Genomic DNA, 18,945 nt, shown 5'->3' on the forward strand with positions numbered 1-18,945 from the left:
CTAAAATAATGAATTCATATATTATCTGTAACCCTTATCCAGTTCCTACCTGGAATCATTGGGCACAAGGCAGAGTACACCCTGGAGGGGGTGCCAGTCCTTCACAGGGCAACGCACACTTTGGAGTCACCAGTCCACATACCAACATGTGTTTTTGGAGAATGGGAGGAAACCAGAGCACACAGATGAAACCCACAACACTCCTCACAGACAGTCACCCAGAGCAGGACTAGAACCCACAACCTCCAGGAGCTGTGTAACTGCAACACTACCTGCTGCTCCACCGTGCCGCCCTAAGCACTGACCTGATTTTCTCAGCACAGCTGCAAAACAAACCCCTGTAGGAGGGACTGTATCTCCATTGACAGCAGCACTAAATGAAGGACAGCTAAGTGTGGCTGCTGAATGGCTTAATAAAAGTGATGCCCAATGAGAAATTCATTCTCTCATTAGACGCCATGACTCCTCCCCTCCCTCCAGCTGAGGGAGAGCTGCGTGCCTCAAAGAAATCATGGTCTAAACAGTCTCACATCAAAAATGCGGGGTAAAACAGGTCCCAAAAGGGTCCAAAACACTACATGGCACTTAGCGTCCTGATACGGGACAGACTCTGATCGTGTGCCCTCACGCTCCAGTTCTGAATCCAAATCATGGGAATGTGCTTTAGTGCGGAACACTCAGAAAGAAGTGTGTCCAATATGGTGGCCAGTAGAGTCAGATCACAACATTTACAAAGCGTGCCACAGGTGGAGGACGAAGTGTGAGCTTGCCACCTAGAGGAAATGGAGGATAATACTTAAGATCGAGCTCAATAAAGCAGATAAAGTTCTGTAAAAAATAATACTGTGATGGGCCCCGATACTGATCTTTGAGAATGGATTGGGACATCCCTGTCAACAATAAATTTCATTTATAAACACTTTAAATCAGTGAAAATTACTATTCATACCTTAGGTTGTGAGTCTTAATTCTGGAGATTTTGTAAGTAGACATTTTGGAGAATCCTGGTGAAAAAGGCAGCAACAACAAGGCAGTAGACCAAAGATTTTATGATGCCACATTTCTGGCAGCAACATTAAGCAAAAATAATGAAATGATGAAAACGGAAAGACCATCACTCCTTTAGACGTGTGCAGATTTCTAAAATATGGATTCATGTTGATGACGTTGTTGAAAGGTGAGCAGAAGGTGCGAGTGTTGAAGTGTTCAAGGGGTCAGAGAGTTGAGAGCTGAATTGGGGACACGCTCATGCTGCTTCAGCGCTGTAGCTCCACCATCCACCGCAGTGAGCAGCTCAGTGTTTTACTGGAGCCTCGAACAGAAATGTGGTGAACGTTGTTGAGGTAATATTTATCATAGTCTCTTCTTTATGTTTGGAGAATTTTTCTGTGACACAGCCTTTTGTTTTCTATTATGTATTTAACCAACAGAAAGTCATCTTGCGTGTCCCTATAACGACACAAATACACAGACACATCTCACCGTTACTGACTTTCTGACGAGTAAATTATATTGGCTTTCCCTGATCATACACACACTGTCAGCAACTGACAAGATAAACTGTTTTTATAGTTTGTTATTATTGCAAACAAAGACATTGATATGAAGCACCAAAGCTTCTCCAGACCTTCCAATGACAAGGGGATGTATTTTGGGGTTTTCCTGGTTTTGAAATGTCAGAAACACCTCTGTGACAATGGGTATATCAATAATGGCGGTCCGGCAAAACTAGGCTTGCCTAGATTATCTTTGCTCTTGTTTTATATATGTCCTGAAGGACAGCTGCTCAGCTACTGAAATGTTGCTCATCTAGTGAAATGGTGTGTGTTCCTCTTCGCTGCAGTAAAAGTAAGTCTTGAATCTTCTGGGAAGAGATAACTCTAGAAATTAGACAATTGCTTTGAAGAGTTGATGACATAACTATCAGTGTGGTCACATACTGATGTTAGATAAATTGTTCTGCATCATAACATCACTCAACTTATTTCGAAGCTCTAGCAGTTCAGAGATCACAGATCAATTGTGGTGGATTTACACCTCTAGCCTATGTTTTGCATTGAGTGTGGTGACTCTGAATCCACTCAACATGAGCCTTAAGTCACCACACTCAATGGCACAATTAGTAAGGATATCGGAGATTATACAAACTGTGATCACAGTGTGATCAGCTTGTAGTAGGGGTCTTGCTCATCGCTGAGTATGTCTGCAAATTATTGGACATGTAAAGACATTATGTTACATAAAGCTCTTAAGATGAGTGGAGGTTACTGCTTATGGTTCAGAGGAAACAAAATGTTGGATGTGTGTTGAAAACATTGAGGCACCTGGACTAGAGGCATACAGGACTAGAGAGAGACCCATTCACACCAAAACACTGCATCATTGTGTTTACAGTTCACACACTAAATTATGGGGGGAAAAAATGTAAAAGTCCCTAAAAGGAATAAAATGAGTGTCAAAGCTAGCACAGCGCACTGAAGAAAGTAAACAATAGAGAACACTTGATTTAGCCACTGTTTCAAAGTGGGAGATAAACACAGAGCTCAATTTAGCATTAGGCAACTTACTGTATCTCATATTTCACTTTAACAAACTAAGTGCTGTTGGAACAACAGGACCTATTCAAGGCACATACGCACAAATAAATCCTTTCACTGTTTCTATGGCAACCAATCTCTTTTCTTTCATCTTTTTAGCAGCAATGTACTCCTCTCAGATCCAAGAGGGAAAAAATATGTATGGCACAAAGATGCATCAGCAGATGAAAACTGGACAAGACCCGGTGTTGCATCTGACGCCTCTGTGCCACCAAGGTGCTTTGTGGGTAAAAGAATGGCTCAGAGACCGAGGCAGAGTAGAGAGGATTGTCTACGAGTGCTTGATGGTGTATTTTCCTTTCTGCAGCTGAGAGATGTAGAGCTTCGACTTGCTGCCATCAAAGCGCTTGTACCACACCTCGTCGTGGTTAATGGTGGATATAATAGCACTGAAAGAGGGAAAATATAGAAGTCTGATAGTGTAAAAACACACTCAGAAACATTTTTTTTTAATTAAAAAAGAGTGAGGATGTAAAGCACCCCCTAGAGTCACACTAACTACAGTTGGTAATATTCATCCATCCATCCATTATCCACTGCTTAGTTGGTAATATTTAAGGTATTTTCACAAGCATTCTGCCACAGACTGTGCGCAGAGTGTGATAATGTTATTGAAAGGCAGAGTTTCCCCTTTAATCCCAAATAGATTTTTGGTGAAAAAACATAATTATTCTAACACAGTTGTTGCATGGTCACATGAAGCATGTTTTCAGCATTTAAACATCAATGTAAAAGTATATAAAACTGCAAATGTAAATGACAAATTGACAGGATTTGAATTTTCATTCTGAGCTCAAACTTCCACATGTGGGTTGGAGGTTTAAAAATCACATTTAGAATTACATCAGCATTAAGCATATTATATTTTCATTTATATCTTGAGTTGTGCTGTCAGCATGAAGGTAAACAATCTGGAATCATTAATGCATACATTTTTTAAGGGAGATAATAATTTTACCAAATTTGGTCACAATGTCCTCCTATAATTCACTCGTTTAACGGAGCATATTAGCGGTGACATTAGAAGTGTAAACTGTGTCTCTTCTGTTGAGCTCAGTAGGTAGATTATATTATTTAATGCAGAGTTGTGGATTAAACCTTGAGCGTTAGAGAGAGAGAGGGGGGAAAGTTGACAGTTGCGCACTGCAGTTTTTTCAATTAAAGCTTGTCCCCATGGTTTGTGGTGTTTGATGTTAATTCTCTCCCTGAAACATTTACTCAAGAAATTGAGAGATTCGGATACAAATATCATAAAAACTACTCACATATTATTGGCATAATAAAGAAGACAGAAGGATTTCCTCTAAACATTTTGTTGTGTATATCACTCAGTTTCTTTTTAAATGGATTGATTTGTGGATTGACCACTAATTTTGATACAGATATACTTCCAGAGAACACATACACAATCATTAAATAAAAATGTTATTCATAACTGTACTCTGTACCTGGTAGGATACTCATCCTTGCGGCTGATGAATATGGCTTGTCCTCTACTGAACCATTTACTGTCGTAAAACAAGCGTCCGTCCTCAGAGCGAGCCACATGGTGATGTCTGTCAGCTTTGGATGGGACTGCTAAATGTAACAGATTCTTTCAGTACAGCATCAGAAAGCCCAGCAACTTTAGCACAACTTTACACTCCACATATAGACTGTAAATAATAGTTTATTGTGTGCTGCTACATCTGGATTTGTGCACCTTAACTCATCTCCTTTTGACACATTTAACCTGGATATCTGAAACTTGTCCTTTCCTCCTTTTCAACTATTCATATATAATATTTCATTTTCTTTAAATTCACTTCAGACATGTGTCACCTGCACTAGCTTCTTGTACTTGGCAATATAAATTGATTCCTATTCTGATCCAGAAACCTTCATATGACCATAACATTTCCCTGGACTGACAAAAGTGTAGACACCCCTGGTGAGAGAAACTGCAACTTGAAGGAAAAGGGGGATCTTGCCATTAAGCGAAGCAGCACCTCACACTCTGTGGAATCTGAAACTCCAGCCTTGGGGAACAGGGTGCCCCCAGCTGTTAGAGTATTCATGCCAAGCAGAACTGGTTCATATACCACCTCAAATTAATGATTGTATCTCGGGATTCCTTAAGGGCAAGGATGCACTGTCCCTCATTATTGGATTTCTGAGGTGTGCAGGGTGTGAAGCATCCCCTCATTTAGGGGCAATGCCACTCAGTTCCTCAAGGTCAACATTTCCATCACCAAGGGAGTCGTGAGTTTCAGAATTCCAACCCTGACATGTACAGTTTTTACCGTTTAGCTTGATGTACTTATAGATTTATGATTAAAACCTCAAACATAGTCTGTTCTTAAAAATGAAAATTGCTGGATGTTCTGAGAAGCTCACAATGACCACATCTCACTCATCCAGGACTTCAGGAGATCAAAGATCTCAGAGTAATTGTATGTAGCCTTAATTTTGTCACCAGTATTTTACCCAAATAAGAATCATTTTACTGCAGAATGGTTTTAAGGCACTACACTAAAACTAATATGAATTCTCACTGGTGGAAATCTGTCTTACCATCCACTTTTACGCGATGAGGTCCCATAGAAGCCACTGCCTAAAAAAATAATTTAAAAAAATCAGCACTGTAACTATAAACTCTAATAACACTTTTACAAAAACAAAACAAGCCCAGACCTTTCTGATAGCCGTCCAGTCTTCAAGAATGTCCAGATCTTGTAACATGTAAACAATATATGGCCGTGAAAAAGGATAAGGAATCCAACACAGAAATATTTACAAAAAAATAACAAATCCACAGGTGCACATTTGTGGTGCATATCTCTAAACATAAAGAGAGAGGGACACTGCTACTGCAGCTGTGTGGTTCTTGACACGTTAAGCAAAAATATTATTCATCTGCATCAAATGTGTAATATCCTCTGACCAAAATCCAGAAAAGATTTATAGCACTATTATTGTCTAATATGACAGTGACCATAAAAGAAAAAAAAATAGCTTCCCCATGGGAAGTTACAGTGCTTTTCCACCGCATGGATCTGGCTCTGCTTGGCTTGGCTTGGCACGCTTAAAGCTTGTTGCATTTCCACTGGCAGGGTTCCCCCGCAAAATGGAGCCGGTGATGAAAACCTGTCTCTCAGGAATCGCTGGCTTTGAAAACCACAACAACGACAGCGGTAAAGTCAGATGCTGTTTGCTCATCGTGTATTCGCGTGTTGTTTTAGTTTTTTTTGGACTAAACACGGCTCCACTCCCCAGTTCTCACAGATCAATTTTACTTGTTGCACGTTCTGCTTTCACTGGAAATTTTCGTCGGACATCGGCTCAAGGAGCATATAAACCTCTTCAAAACACTTCGAGACAAAATCATGAGTTGCCGTTGCGATTGCGCTAAAAATAAATGTGAAAGCGAGAGATTTTACAAGCGTTGAGTTCGTGCTGGATTTGAATGAGCTCTGCATTTTAGGTTCTGACACGGTTGGAACCCAAAGTGAACTGGGACTGAAGACCGACCCAGTTCCAGGGACCAGGTACCAGATTTGGCCAGGGGAAAAGCAAAAGTGTGGTGCAGAGTCGAGTAAAGTTGTGTAAGTTCCATGCAGTGGATAGCGCCCTAAAATTCAGTAGAATACCTCTGGCTTCAGTTCACCTCTATCAACAGTTCACAGGGACAAACTATGAAAATGAGTTTATGGTAACAGCTTTTTAAAAATTACTGCTGTTAAATGTTTATCATGTTAATGCATGTTAAACCTTGTTATTACAGGCAAAGTATATGATTCTATCCTCTAAAGTCTCTGTTTAATCATGTTATTGGGACAGTCCTTTGGCGTTTTCACACATGCACGGTTCCAGAGTTTGCCTGGAACAGCTGTATTTGTGAACGGGACCACTGGTAGCACCTTAGCACAGACTCAGAGTAAAGTGCAAGTATGTGCAAATGAGAATGGCATGGGAAATGTTCCAGAGTTTATAATGCACTTGCTGGACAGGCGCTGAGCCATGCCTAAAGCATGTGTTTCATTTCCCACTGTGAGAATGCACCTGTGAAAGACCACTCTGGGATATCTCCGGACCTGATACTCTGGAGTTTCTCTAGAAATTCCCTGGAGTTCATGAGTGAAAGAGGCACTTGATGAAAATAAAAGAAGGATATCTGACACAACAACGGGTTTCTTTTTCTTTCCAGGGCAGAAGGAATCTTTCTTTTTATTTGTCCTCGACTGCAGCCCATCGTTCCACAGTTCTAAAAAATGAGAAAAAGAAAATATAGATGTCTGTTTGTTTCACTTATAATATAAAAAAGGAGGTATTGTGCAGCACTAAGTTAGTACCTTACAATAAGTTTGAATCTCACACTATTTTATTTTCCCAAAATTATCAAATGAAATCTCACAGTAGTTATTTTCAAATGTTATATATTTGATCCTAATTAATAACACTTCATGAAGTATTCTGAAGGTATCTGCAGTGCTACTGTAACAACAGATGAGTGTGTGTCTATACACACCTGAGGTGATGTCAATACTGTGTCTGTGTTCCTCCAGTCGTCTGATCTTCTCCTCCAGTTCATTCTGAACTGTGTCAAAAAGCAGTAGCTTCTCACTCTGTCGCACAGAAACATGGACAGCAGTGATTAGTAAATTAACACGGACCTGCATTTGAACTGAATCAGTATAAAGAAGAATTTTACCAAAGTTTATCACCTGACGCCTGCAAAATTCGAAAATAAATAAATAAATAAACATTTAAGACATTTGTAATTTGAGAGGATGAATGTGTTGATATGTACATCAAAATAAACATCTTAAACGTATGATGTGGCCACAAAAGCAGCGTCCAGGTGAGTGAAACTATATGGGTTTTTTTTTTTTTATTCCCCCCTCACAGTTCTACACTCCAATCACTCCCCCCTTATCTCTACCCCTGCATCTCCACTGTATTCTCTTCTTCATCATCCCTCTTACCCCTCCTCAAACTTCTCTTCTTCCTCCTTTTCCCTTCCCCCACTTTTCTGCATGCACATGAAGAACATCAGAAGCTGAACCTCCAGTCTCCAAACTTCAGATCATCCTGATAAACTGTGATCACCCAGCTGTACTCGTACATGATTCCGTGTATGTGTGAATAAACTCCAGTCTCCTGACGAAATTCTAACACAGGGTAAAGTCTTCATGAGTAAGGCATAGGCAGAGGACTGTCGTTTGACCTATTAATTTGTCAGCCGTTCAAGAACTGTGTTCCTTCATGTTTCAACCTTTACAGCAAATCATTTAAAAAATATTCAGGTAATCTGGAGAAATTAGAGAAAATGTTTGTGCTCTCAAAAAACACTAACATTAGGCACTTTTTTGTGACATATTTTGCCACAAGGAAACTTTTCACATACCCTTGTCCAGATTGTAGTAAATATAGTGTCATATAAAATATATGTCAATAATATCCCAAAATGTGCCTGACTTTTCAGAGCTAGAGCTCATCTGGAATTAACTGGTGTACTCTGATCATCTTGTACTTTGGCCCAAAGCAGAAAAGGACTATAGAGACTAACCATGGTATGTGGTGTATAGTAGAGTGGGTAACTTGTCTATATCTTCCTTTGGTAGGTCTATTATTATTTCTACCTGATGGACAAAAAAGAGCCTTTGATCCAGTATCTGATCAGGAAAGTTAGATGTGTCATTTGTGCATGTTTTGTTTTAATTTACTGTCTTTGTTTTGAGCAGTCAAGTTCCTTTTAGGTCAGGGGTGTTCCATTAAAATTCAGTGAGTTCTGTCTTCGCTCTCCTGTCCCTCTTGCTTTCTCATGAACTTACCAAACAGGGTTAACAATCATTCTGACTGCCTCAGTATAGGGAAGGTATTGCGCTATGTACGAGATTAGGTGCAGCTGTTGTTCATTGCCATGACTGAGTAAAAAATAAATAAATAAATAAAAATACCTTTTATGAACTTTATTATTTGTTCTCGTTAATAATGATCCAGACAGAATCATCAATACACAGCTGTGTCGATCTATTTCACAGCGCTAGTCATAGCTCTGCACAATGTGAAACGGACGGTACCTCCCAGTGCTGACTGGCTGCCTGCATCTCGCAGTCATACTTGTTCCTCACTGACTCCAAACACAACTCACGGTAAATACCTGTGAAAACACACACACACACACAGATTAAAAGATAAAAATGATAGTCAATAAATACATTCCAAGAATTAACTAAGAGCTGTTATTTTTCATGTACAGGAGACCCTGTGATAATCAGTGTTTGGAAAATGATGAAACCCTAGTTTTGCCCTGGTTTAAACCAATATTTGACTCCAGTTCTTCTTAGTTAGTTGAATTACTATCACAAAATCAGAGGGTGGTGTGCAGAGGGCCAATGAGATCAATATCTTTTATAACCGGTTTAAATGCCCTGTTCCAATGGCTGCAGCCCCTGTTTGTCCAGTGGTCACCACCACTCCTTCCCCCTACCAAAGCCCTGATATTTCAGTCTCCAAATGCCTGAATATCAACTCCCCATTCACTTCTATTGAGATACATGGACCCCTCCCCCACAATGCAAGCACAGACAAAGCCTGCAACCCCCCACCCCCACCATCTTCACACCCTTCAAATGTGTTTTGCAGCCCCCCTGCCCCCTCCACACATTGTCACTGTGGGTTGATCAGGTTAGAGTTGAGCTGAGGATACTCCACTCTAAGAAAGTAGCTGGACCAAACAAAGTGGTGTGTGTAAAAAGAGGACAAGTGGAGGAGTACAGGAACCTAAAGCCCAGTTTATACTTCTGCGTTGACCCTACGCCTCATGCAACACTTTGACGCAAACGACTGATAGGTCAGTAGTTGAATGGACATTGTTTATGCTGAACCAAAGAAGTACAGGAACATGAACTCCTCTCCTCCACACACAGAGATGAAGACAGCAACAAGTTCATAGCAAGAGATTTCCTCATACATGGTGTGGGCTTCAGGGATGAATAAAAACTTTGAACAAAGGAAAAATACGGAGGTCTCTGGGAGAAAAATATCTCAGCAAGAAGTGATACCACGGGTTACTTTCCTGGTATCTCATGTAAACTATGCTCTGTCCCAATCAACGACCTACTTCCTAAATACTAAACTTTAAAGGTTTATTAAACAAATAATTAGGGATGCACCAATACCACTTTTTCCCTTCCGATACCGATACTTCATGTTCAAGCATCTGCCGACATAGAGTACTGATACCAACTCTATGTTAACTACTAGAAAGATGCCTATAAATCCAGATATTTGCTTATCTATGTCCTCATATTTATATTGTATTCTGGGCCTAGCATCTATATTTTACCTTACATTTTATTTTACTTATATATACACACTTTTAGCTTGATCTGGTTTACCATGTGCAGCACAGTGGCGCAGCAGGTAGTGTTGCAGTCACATAGCTCCAGGGGCCTGGAATATATGGATTCGATTCCCGCTCCAGGTGACTGTCTGTGAGGAGTGTGCTGTGTTCTCCCTGTGTTTGCGTGGGTTTCCTCCGGGTGACTGTCTGTGAGGAGTGTGCTGTGTTCTCCCTGTGTCTGCGTGGGTTTCCTCCGGTTGACTGTCTGTGAGGAGTGTGTTGTGTTCTCCCTGTTTCTGTGTGGGTTTCCTCCGGGTGACTGTCTGTGAGGAGTGTGGTGTGTTCTCCCTGTTTCTGTGTGGGTTTCCTCCGGGTGACTGTCTGTGAGGAGTGTGGTGTGTTCTCCCTGTTTCTGTGTGGGTTTCCTCCGGGTGACTGTCTGTGAGGAGTGTGGTGTGTTCTCCCTGTGTCTGCGTGGGTTTCCTCCGAGTGCTCCGGTTTCCTCCCACAGTCCAAAAACACATGTTGGTAGGTGGATTGGTGACTCAAAATGTCCGTAGGTGTGTGTGTATATATATGTTGCCCTGTGAAGGACTGGCGCCCCCTCCAGGGTGTATTCTTGCTTTGCGCTCAATGATTCCAGGTAGGCTCTGGACCCACCGCGACCCTGAACTGGACAAGCGGTTACAGATAATGAATGAATGAATGGTTTACCATGTCCGGAAAATGATAATATACGCACTAAAGTGACATCTGTTTGTTGCTACCAGCTGCTAAATGTCCTTCAGGATCAATAAACCATCTATCACACAATGCCTCAATACTGTGAGTGTGAAACAAGCACCGCCAACACAGTGAGAACACACTACACTCCTCACAGACTGTGAATCAATCTTAGGATCCATCCCAGAACACAGACTTTGGGGTTGTAGGGCAGAGACACTGCCTGCTGCTTTCCAAAGTTAAGTCTACTGTTATTGCTCTGCCTTACCTCAAATATACAATGACTGATAACTTGACTGACTCACACAACCCTTAACTGTGGCAATCCCAGAGTGTTCCACTGCAGTGAACTCACCAGCTACTTTAGTTCGGATCTGCATGTTCTCCTGGAGGTTGGCAAGAGGTTCTAGATACTCGGGAGCACTTCCAGCCTTCACTTCCTGCAGCTTTAAATCCACCTGGTTCAGCCTCTCCTTGTACAACCTGATTAAAGATTTGCAACATTCAGGGTTAGCACTGCATCTCCTCAAGTTATTTATCACAGAGAATAAAGCGGACGCCTGATTGGCTGAAGTACTGTTACACACAAAGGCAATCTCAAATTTTCAGGAAATACTAGAATTTATTTTCGCCATGTAGCCAAATGTTTGTGGTCACAAGTATTGTAGAAACAGTGTGTGTGTCCATGGGATGCTATGGGCAGTTGCACATGAGCCACACCCAATGCCAAGTGTTAGATAGATGGGTATAAAGCCCTTTAGCTTTGGGTTGTGGAGCAGTGGAGCTGTGTTATCTCGAGTGACAAATACACATTCTATACCTCTAGGACAAGTTGCAGTGATGTTTGTTTGTGACTTAGAACTAATCATCCAAAATTGGCAGCTGGTCTCACACATGTTTATGTGGGCTTGCAACCAACAAATCCTCACTGCAGTGCTCAAAGATCTAGTGTAAACCTTCCTAGAAGATGCCCATATGCTGCAGTTTTCATTTACTATAGGATATGTGTTCTGCTGATGTTATGTCTCTGTGCTCATCCCTCAGACAAATGCTACTCACTGGTCTTTGAGGTCCGTGAACTGTTTCTCCAAACTGGTCATCTCATCCAAACACTCCATTCTCCTCCTTTCACAGTCTTCGTCATCCATTTCTACAAATAAAAACATATCTGTCCGTCATAACTAACACAAACATCAGCCAACTAACAGCATTCTGTTACTGAAAAATGATCAGAAAGTCTCTTGGCAGTGTTCTCCCCAGTCTAAACAGCCCTGTTCAGAACGACCACTTTCAGCACCTGATCCATTAAAAGATATGGATCTCGCTCGCGGTTCACTCGGACCTGAGCGCACAGCAGTGAGGAGCGAGGAGCAGAAGCTCTGGTGTTTAGCCTTTTTTGCTCAGTTCTCTTTCTTCTCTGTACACGTTTTCTCTGTTTTTACTCAGTGCTCTTGATTCTCCGCACCCATTTTGCTGCATTTAACCTCATCTTTGAGCTCTCACGTAAATGCAGGTCCAGCGCTGTGATTGGACAGACTCAGACAAGGGGGCGGGGCCATTCTAAAGTTTCTGTACTTGACGTCAGAAGAGGAGCACAAGCAGAACGGCTCGTTTTATCCCGTGTTTTCAGACTTGGGCTTAGCACGGAAATATGTTTCTGTGGTCTTGTTTCACAGTGTATGGGTTGGTGGGCTTCAGATCCACATTAATGTGAAAATGCACTGAACAGTACAGATATTCATAATATAATCCTCTTTAACACTTATATAAGCAAACTCTCTCATTGGTTAGGACCTCAGGTGATGAGCTAATGGCTGAATGTGTCACTGATATCATTAGAAACTAACTCAGCCCAGTCCTGTTTGGAGTTTGGCCAACGTTGTGAGGAAAGAAAATGGAAAACAGCAGTATCTTAACGCCAGGGCTCTTTACTGAGTCACTGTAAAACTGAAACATTCAAGGTCAAGTTTATGACCTTCTAATCTTGATATGCCACACCTGTGAGGTGGATGGATTATCTCTACAAAGGAGAACAGATTTAGACAAATTTGTGGACAATATTTGAGAGAAGAAGAAGCCTTTTGTAAACATAGAAAAGGTCATCTGAGGTCAGCCCCTGAAAAATAGGAGCCCAAAAAATGTGTTGAGTTTATTTTTTTGTCAGTATATACTATAAATGCTACTATACTGTGATTTACTCCTTTCATTTTAGGTGTGAGCACTGACTAGATGCTGTGTATTGCACTTACTATATTTAGTTCTTTCTAGGTATCAGCACTGACCCTTGTTCTCAAAGGGAGTTTAGACTCAAACCTATTTGTACAAGCTACACATTTAGTCTGAACACTGAGCACTTTTGTAAGTCGCTCTGGATAAAAGCATCTGAATGATGTAAATGTAAACTGTGAAGCAACAGATGAGCTACTGTCTCTGACTTTACATCTAGGTGGACTAACAGGAAGGGGAGTGCGTGGACCAGGTGTTTTAAACTCCAGTAGCACTGCTATGTCTGATCCACTCGTACCAGCACAACACACACAAACACACTGCAGCACTGAGAATGATCCAACACCCAAATCATCTGTGGTGGTCCTGACCAATGAAGAACGTGGTGAAATTAACGGTGAAAAACAATGTATGCAGAGTAATGGATGGCCTACTGTGCGGTGTATGGTGAGTGGAGCTTATAAAAATGGACAAAAGGTGTAGAAACACGGTGGTAGCCTAAATGGCTGCATTTAATATCACTGGGACATAACAGCACCCCCAACTGTGACTAACCGAGATCAGAGGGGTTTATGACGCTTCATCCATTAAAGTACAACATGTCCCAGTGTGCGACTGAGAATGTGTAATTGTCCTAGAAAAACTGGTTAAAGGTCAGTGTGAACCTGAAGTGTCTCCATCTTCAGAAGCAGTGGAACTGACTGTGTCCTCCTCCTCTGAGCTGCTGCCTTCAGCGAAATCCACCTCCATGTCCTCGGGGTTGGACTCTTTCCTCTCTCGGGAATGAACCGGCATTTGTTCTGATCTGACGCAGCCACAGAAAACTTCCTAGAATCCCCCGAAAACCCTCCTAAAGCCGGGGACACAGCAATGTAAACAATTAGCGCCCCAGTCGCAGCCACGTGGATGACCAATCACATGCGCCTCGGTTAATTATTCATGAGGCGCGCGTTTTCATTGGAGCGAACTAACGCCAAATGATGATGGGATTTGTAGTCCGTATTAAATTGCGGTGGCCCAGAGTGTCATATAACACCGTACAAAAATACAAAAAATGGACAATAAAACATAAAATAGTACATCAAGGTATAATTCAACTAAATCTTTAAAGAGCAGATGCTATTCATTCATTGATTCATTCATGTTCCCTAACCTAGTTTTTTTTTTTTTCCAAGGCCACAGAGTTCATGGCAGAACACAACCTGGACTCACACTCTCACATCTGTGGACAGTTTCACACACTCTCACAGTCACTCACAACTGTGAACTTTTGGATAAAAGCGTCTGCCAAATGCATAAATGTAATGTAAATGTAAATGTGAACAATTTATATATGATTCAAATTTCAAAATTTCAAATTAGACATTTAGGGAAGTCAGAAGTCCAGAGCGCAGCTTCACTTTAAATAATACATCGTTAGTGGCCCGCTGGCACTTGCCAGTTTTTCTTTCACCTGACGGTGGCAGCAGTGCGCTAATGTATAGGATATTGCACCACTGCTGAACTTAAACGTCATTCATTTCTCTGGGTCAGCAAAGTAATTCACAGAATGACAAAGTTGACAGTGAGAACCGGAGATTAGAAGTGAGAGGGAAGTATTTGCAGTAAAATGTTGGATTTTACTTTTTTGTTATTTCCTGCAGCAGTTAATGCTCTAAAATGAACTTCAGTAATATCTTCACTTTGTGTTTTTCATATTTTGAAAACCTTGCTATAATTAATTTATGAATAATATACTTGGAAAGGGAGACTGGCCCTTAAGAATTTTGATATGATCCAGTTCGGCAATCCTTTGAAAAGTTTGGACACCCCTAGCCGAATTTGCTTGTCTCTCTGGGCCACCGTAGCTTTCAACCTCAGCGCTGTACGATTAGTGACCAGCAGAGGGCGAGTGTGTCTTTTTGACAAAGAAGAAAATGAAGACTTTTTCTGTAACCCACATCCCTGGTTGTTTTTAACCTGCTTTAGAAACAGGTTTAAACTTTAAAACAGAGTCGTCAGACCGTTTTCTCAGCCATTCTTTAGTCACTGCATATGTGGAGCAGGCGAGAGATTGTCATGAGATCTGAAGTTGCTGAGTCACAGTGGGAAACAAAACTTGGGAAAATTTCAACGATGTCATTGAAGGGTCCTTTTATATAGGCCATCCTTACCTTTCTTTTGAAGACCAGTGGAATTCTATAATAATAATAATAATAATAATAATAATAATAATAATAATAATAATATATAAGCAAGGACGTGCATCAGTCCAGCTCACCTTAGTGGTGTGCCCCATAGATTGAACAAGGGCTAGGTGGGTTTAAGTAGGGAATGGGTTCAGGGGAGGTTGGTCATTTGGCTACCACTCATCAAACCTTGGTTTGAGCTGGGCTGCTTGTATGGGGACCCACATGGGTGTGTTGGCTGTGTAACTGACATATGGGATAAAAGCAAAAAAGTAAATACATCGAGGAATTGCACAAAAAACATGGCTGTTTTTAACTGAGCACTGTTTCTAAAACAAAGCCAACCACAAACCTCAAACTGTTCTTTCTTCTCAACTGAAATAAAATTTTGAGAACTCCCCAGCCGTAACTGCTGTCGTGAATGTACATGTCAGAGTTGTGAATGAAGAAGCTGCTGGATGTACCTGCATGTACCTTAGGGGATATACAAACCACCAAATGTTCTGCAGAGACACACTCCATTGTTTAGTGCGCTGCACAAAAACATGCACATTTGCTGCATTTTACTGACACTTTAATCCAGAATTCATTCCAAATTGATTTTGTCGTCTAGTTCAGAGAACACGTCCTCACCAGTCAAATTAGGAGTAGAGGAGTTTCAACTACTGTTGAGAATGAACATCTCTAGAAACAGGAGTCACTGCTAAACTCTAGAGAGAGAAATACAATATATACATATGTGCAATACACACAAATAATTTAGGATATTTCTGAAAAATTCAGGATGTTTCAGTAGGAGTTGGATGATTAGGCAGAGAGTTAGGTGTTAGTAAATACAGTGACTTGTAAAAGGCTTAGTGTGTTTTTATATAATTAAACTGATTAAGTGTGTTATCACAGCTCCAGGGGCCTGGAGGTTGTGGGTTCGATTCCCGCTCCGGGTGACTGTCTGTGAGGAGTGTGGTGTGTTCTCTCTGTGTCTGCGTGGGTTTCCTCCAGGTGACTGTCTGTGAGGAGTTGGTGTGTTCTCTCTGTGTCTGCGTGGGTTTCCTCCAGGTGACTGTCTGTGAGGAGTTGGTGTGTTCTCCCCGTGTCCGCGTGGGTTTCCTCCGGGTGACTGTCTGTGAGGAGTGTGGTGTGTTCTCTCTGTGTCTGCGTGGGTTTCCTCCGGGTGACTGTCTGTGAGGAGTTGGTGTGTTCTCCCCGTGTCCACGTGGGTTTCCTCCGGGTGCTCCGGTTTCCTCCCACAGTCCAAAAACACTTGTTGGTAGGTGGATTGGCGACTCAAAATTGTCCGTAGGTGTGAGTGTGTGAGTGAATGTGTGTGTGTCTGTGTTGTCCTGTGAAGGACTGGTGCCCCCTCCAGGGTGTATTCCTGCCTTGCGCCCAATGATTCCAGGTAGGCTCTGGACCCATCGCGACCCTGAACTGGATAAGGGTTACAGATAATGAATGAATGAAAGTGTGTTATTAGATGATATTAAAACAAAACAAGTTTACGATAAATAATATTTAACAGCACAAATATTCTAAATTACAAATAGAAAATTACAAATTACAGTAAGGTAATGTAACATTGTTCGCAGGTCTGAGTGTGGGAGTGATTGAGTGAGTGTATAAAACTGTTCACAGGTGCGTGAGTGCGTGGGTGAATCTGGGATGGAATGGTGACCTGTTCAGGGTGTGTTTCTACTTGTGCTCAGTGATGAATGAATAAATAATGAACAAATAATAATCAAATGATTTAAAAAGTGGTCAGCAAAGTTCCAACACAGATTCTGATTTTTTTTGTGTTGAGCTGAAGCATATTTGAGAACCATATAATCCAGGGTTTGATCTTTTGATACCACTGCACAGGAACAAAAATGGAGGATCGGTACAACAGTGCATATCATTTATTTAATGAATGATTTTACCAAATTTGGTCACAATTTCCTACCATAATTCACTCTTTTTACAGAGTCTAGTGTCCTGTTTGTGGGTTTAAATGGCAGTGTAACACAGCTTTACTACTACTTCCGTGTTAGAAGGAAAATAATATTTAATTAATGACAAAATATTGTGACTGCAGTGCTGCAGTCTCCATTAAATCCTCTGCACTGAGCTTGTCGTGTTTGATGTTATGTTCTCTCTAAAATATTTATTCAGCAAATATGGGGTTATAATAACAAATAATAATAATAATAATCAAAACTACACCAATATTTAATCTGTTGACACCTATAATATAAATTCTATGCTATTCTTCTTAATTTATCTAATGTTGATTATTTTATTTTACATTATTCATTATTAAAGCTTTTTCTTTGCAATTAATCGTGATTGTTCAAATCAAAGTGTGAGATTATTTTTGATCAGATCAGTAGTCAGCCCTAATTGGCCTTGTATATATAGTGATGTGTGAGCTGGTGCACCAGAACACTACCTGATCTACTGAAATGTCTCTGGGGAATTAGGGGAATAAGAATACCCCACTAATATTTCCTCTAAGTCTCATAACTCTTGTGTAAATCATGACTCAGACAGACCAGGCAGAGGGGATTCTGGAAAAAGACACTGGTGGCGATGTGTCAGTTCTGAAATTCTGTAATTTGCATAAAGTGGCTGAGAAAACAGAAGATCTGAGCAAAGATTCCACCATAAACTCCAGTTATACTTTAACCTTTAGCTTATATTTGAATTTTAACATTAGATTTAACATAACTCCACTTCTACACAATCATCTGAAATCAAGGGTAGTAGCTTCTACTCTCCTGAGATTGCTTTTTTAGATGTCGTTATACTGATGTGAGGAAGATTTAATGGCGTTTAGAAACATAAACATTAGTGAGGTCAGGTCCTGATGTTGGGTGATGAGTTCTGGTTCAGAACCACACTGATCCCAGATGTACTGGGAGGGGCTCCACCACTCCAGAGATTACATCTCCACTGCTTCATAGTCCAGTTGTGGGGGATTTTTACCCTCTGCTTTATGCTTGGCAAATAGTCCATGGGCAGCTGCTTTGCTCTTTCCTGTGTTGATTATATGCTTTGTGTCTGCAAAGGGTGTTTTTAATGGGGTTAAACTGAACAATTGTAGAAGAGTTTCTGCAAATTTTAGGCTATATAACGATCCCTCATGTGACAGACCACTTGGGTACAGCCATGGGTTTTACAACATTTCGCGGTAGCCTGGGATTTCCTCAGCCTTTAGAACCAGACATTGTTTCTGTGTGACCCCAAGCTGCATTACAGAAACGTGACCCGTCCCGACACAGACGCTGGACTTTGGTAAATGTCCCAAACTAGTGGTGAATATAATGTGGGTAAAAGTGAGTCACATCACAGAGAGCAGGTTTAGTCTAAACTCACATCCCACTCTGTGATCTTTATGCTGTGGTCAGACAGTAGACAGTAGGTCTACACCGCCCCTGCTAAACACACCAGTCCACCTTAAAACCAGACTCAGCAAAACCCATGTTACTCAAAATAGAACAGGCCCACTACAGTTTACTCACTGATCAAGCTTTGATCACTTGCACAAGGAAATGTAAACTGGGTGGGATCCAGAACAAGACCTTTCTCATCAAAACAGCCATTAAGTATCAGTTATTCGATTTTCAGGAGATGTTTCTGAGGATCCCTAGAGTCCCTTGAACACAGCACAGAACAAGGATGAAATCAAGCTCCATTTTCATCTCAAATCTGAACCCATCCACAGCTGTCTTTGTCCATCCGTCCACTGTGAGAAAGACAACTCAACACTGTGGGTCTGATAAGATGTGGAGCTGGAGAGAAGAATCCCCCTTTTCTCCATGTGACAGCATCCAACAGAACATCTGCTGAGAATGTCAATTAAAATCATATTACATTAGGAATTCCAGAAAAAAAAACCTCTTTGTAACACAGTTCTCTCACTTTTTCA

The 18,945-nt window shown here is 41.1% G+C and overlaps 1 protein-coding gene across 1 annotated transcript; it reads right to left on the reverse strand.

The window, feature by feature from the left end:
* Positions 1-304: 304 nt before the first annotated feature.
* On the reverse strand, positions 305-13,775 carry brms1lb (BRMS1 like transcriptional repressor b). The gene is made up of 10 exons (XM_066677004.1): positions 13,539-13,775; positions 11,707-11,797; positions 11,003-11,130; positions 8,660-8,739; positions 7,105-7,201; positions 6,751-6,840; positions 5,271-5,335; positions 5,151-5,190; positions 4,046-4,175; positions 305-2,986 (listed from the first exon to the last, which is right to left on the reverse strand). Exons 1-10 carry the CDS (start codon positions 13,666-13,668, stop codon positions 2,869-2,871), a joined length of 969 nt encoding a protein of 322 aa, XP_066533101.1. The 5' UTR covers positions 13,669-13,775; the 3' UTR covers positions 305-2,868.
* Positions 13,776-18,945: the final 5,170 nt, after the last annotated feature.

The sequence above is a fragment of the Hoplias malabaricus genome, chromosome 7, assembly GCF_029633855.1.
Source record: "Hoplias malabaricus isolate fHopMal1 chromosome 7, fHopMal1.hap1, whole genome shotgun sequence".
Lineage (NCBI taxonomy): Eukaryota > Metazoa > Chordata > Actinopteri > Characiformes > Erythrinidae > Hoplias > Hoplias malabaricus.

Bases quoted from the DNA above. Each gene is read 5' to 3' on its own strand.
- brms1lb (XM_066677004.1), bottom strand. From the start codon at position 13,668: ATGCCGGTTCATTCCCGAGAGAGGAAAGAGTCCAACCCCGAGGACATG. The intron at 7,202-8,659 runs GTACCGTCCGTT...TCTGTGCGACAG, and splicing joins CAGCCAGTCAGCACTGGGAG to AGTGAGAAGCTACTGCTTTT. The intron at 2,987-4,045 runs GTACAGAGTACA...TCCCTCTTTCAG, and splicing joins AAGGATGAGTATCCTACCAG to TGCTATTATATCCACCATTA.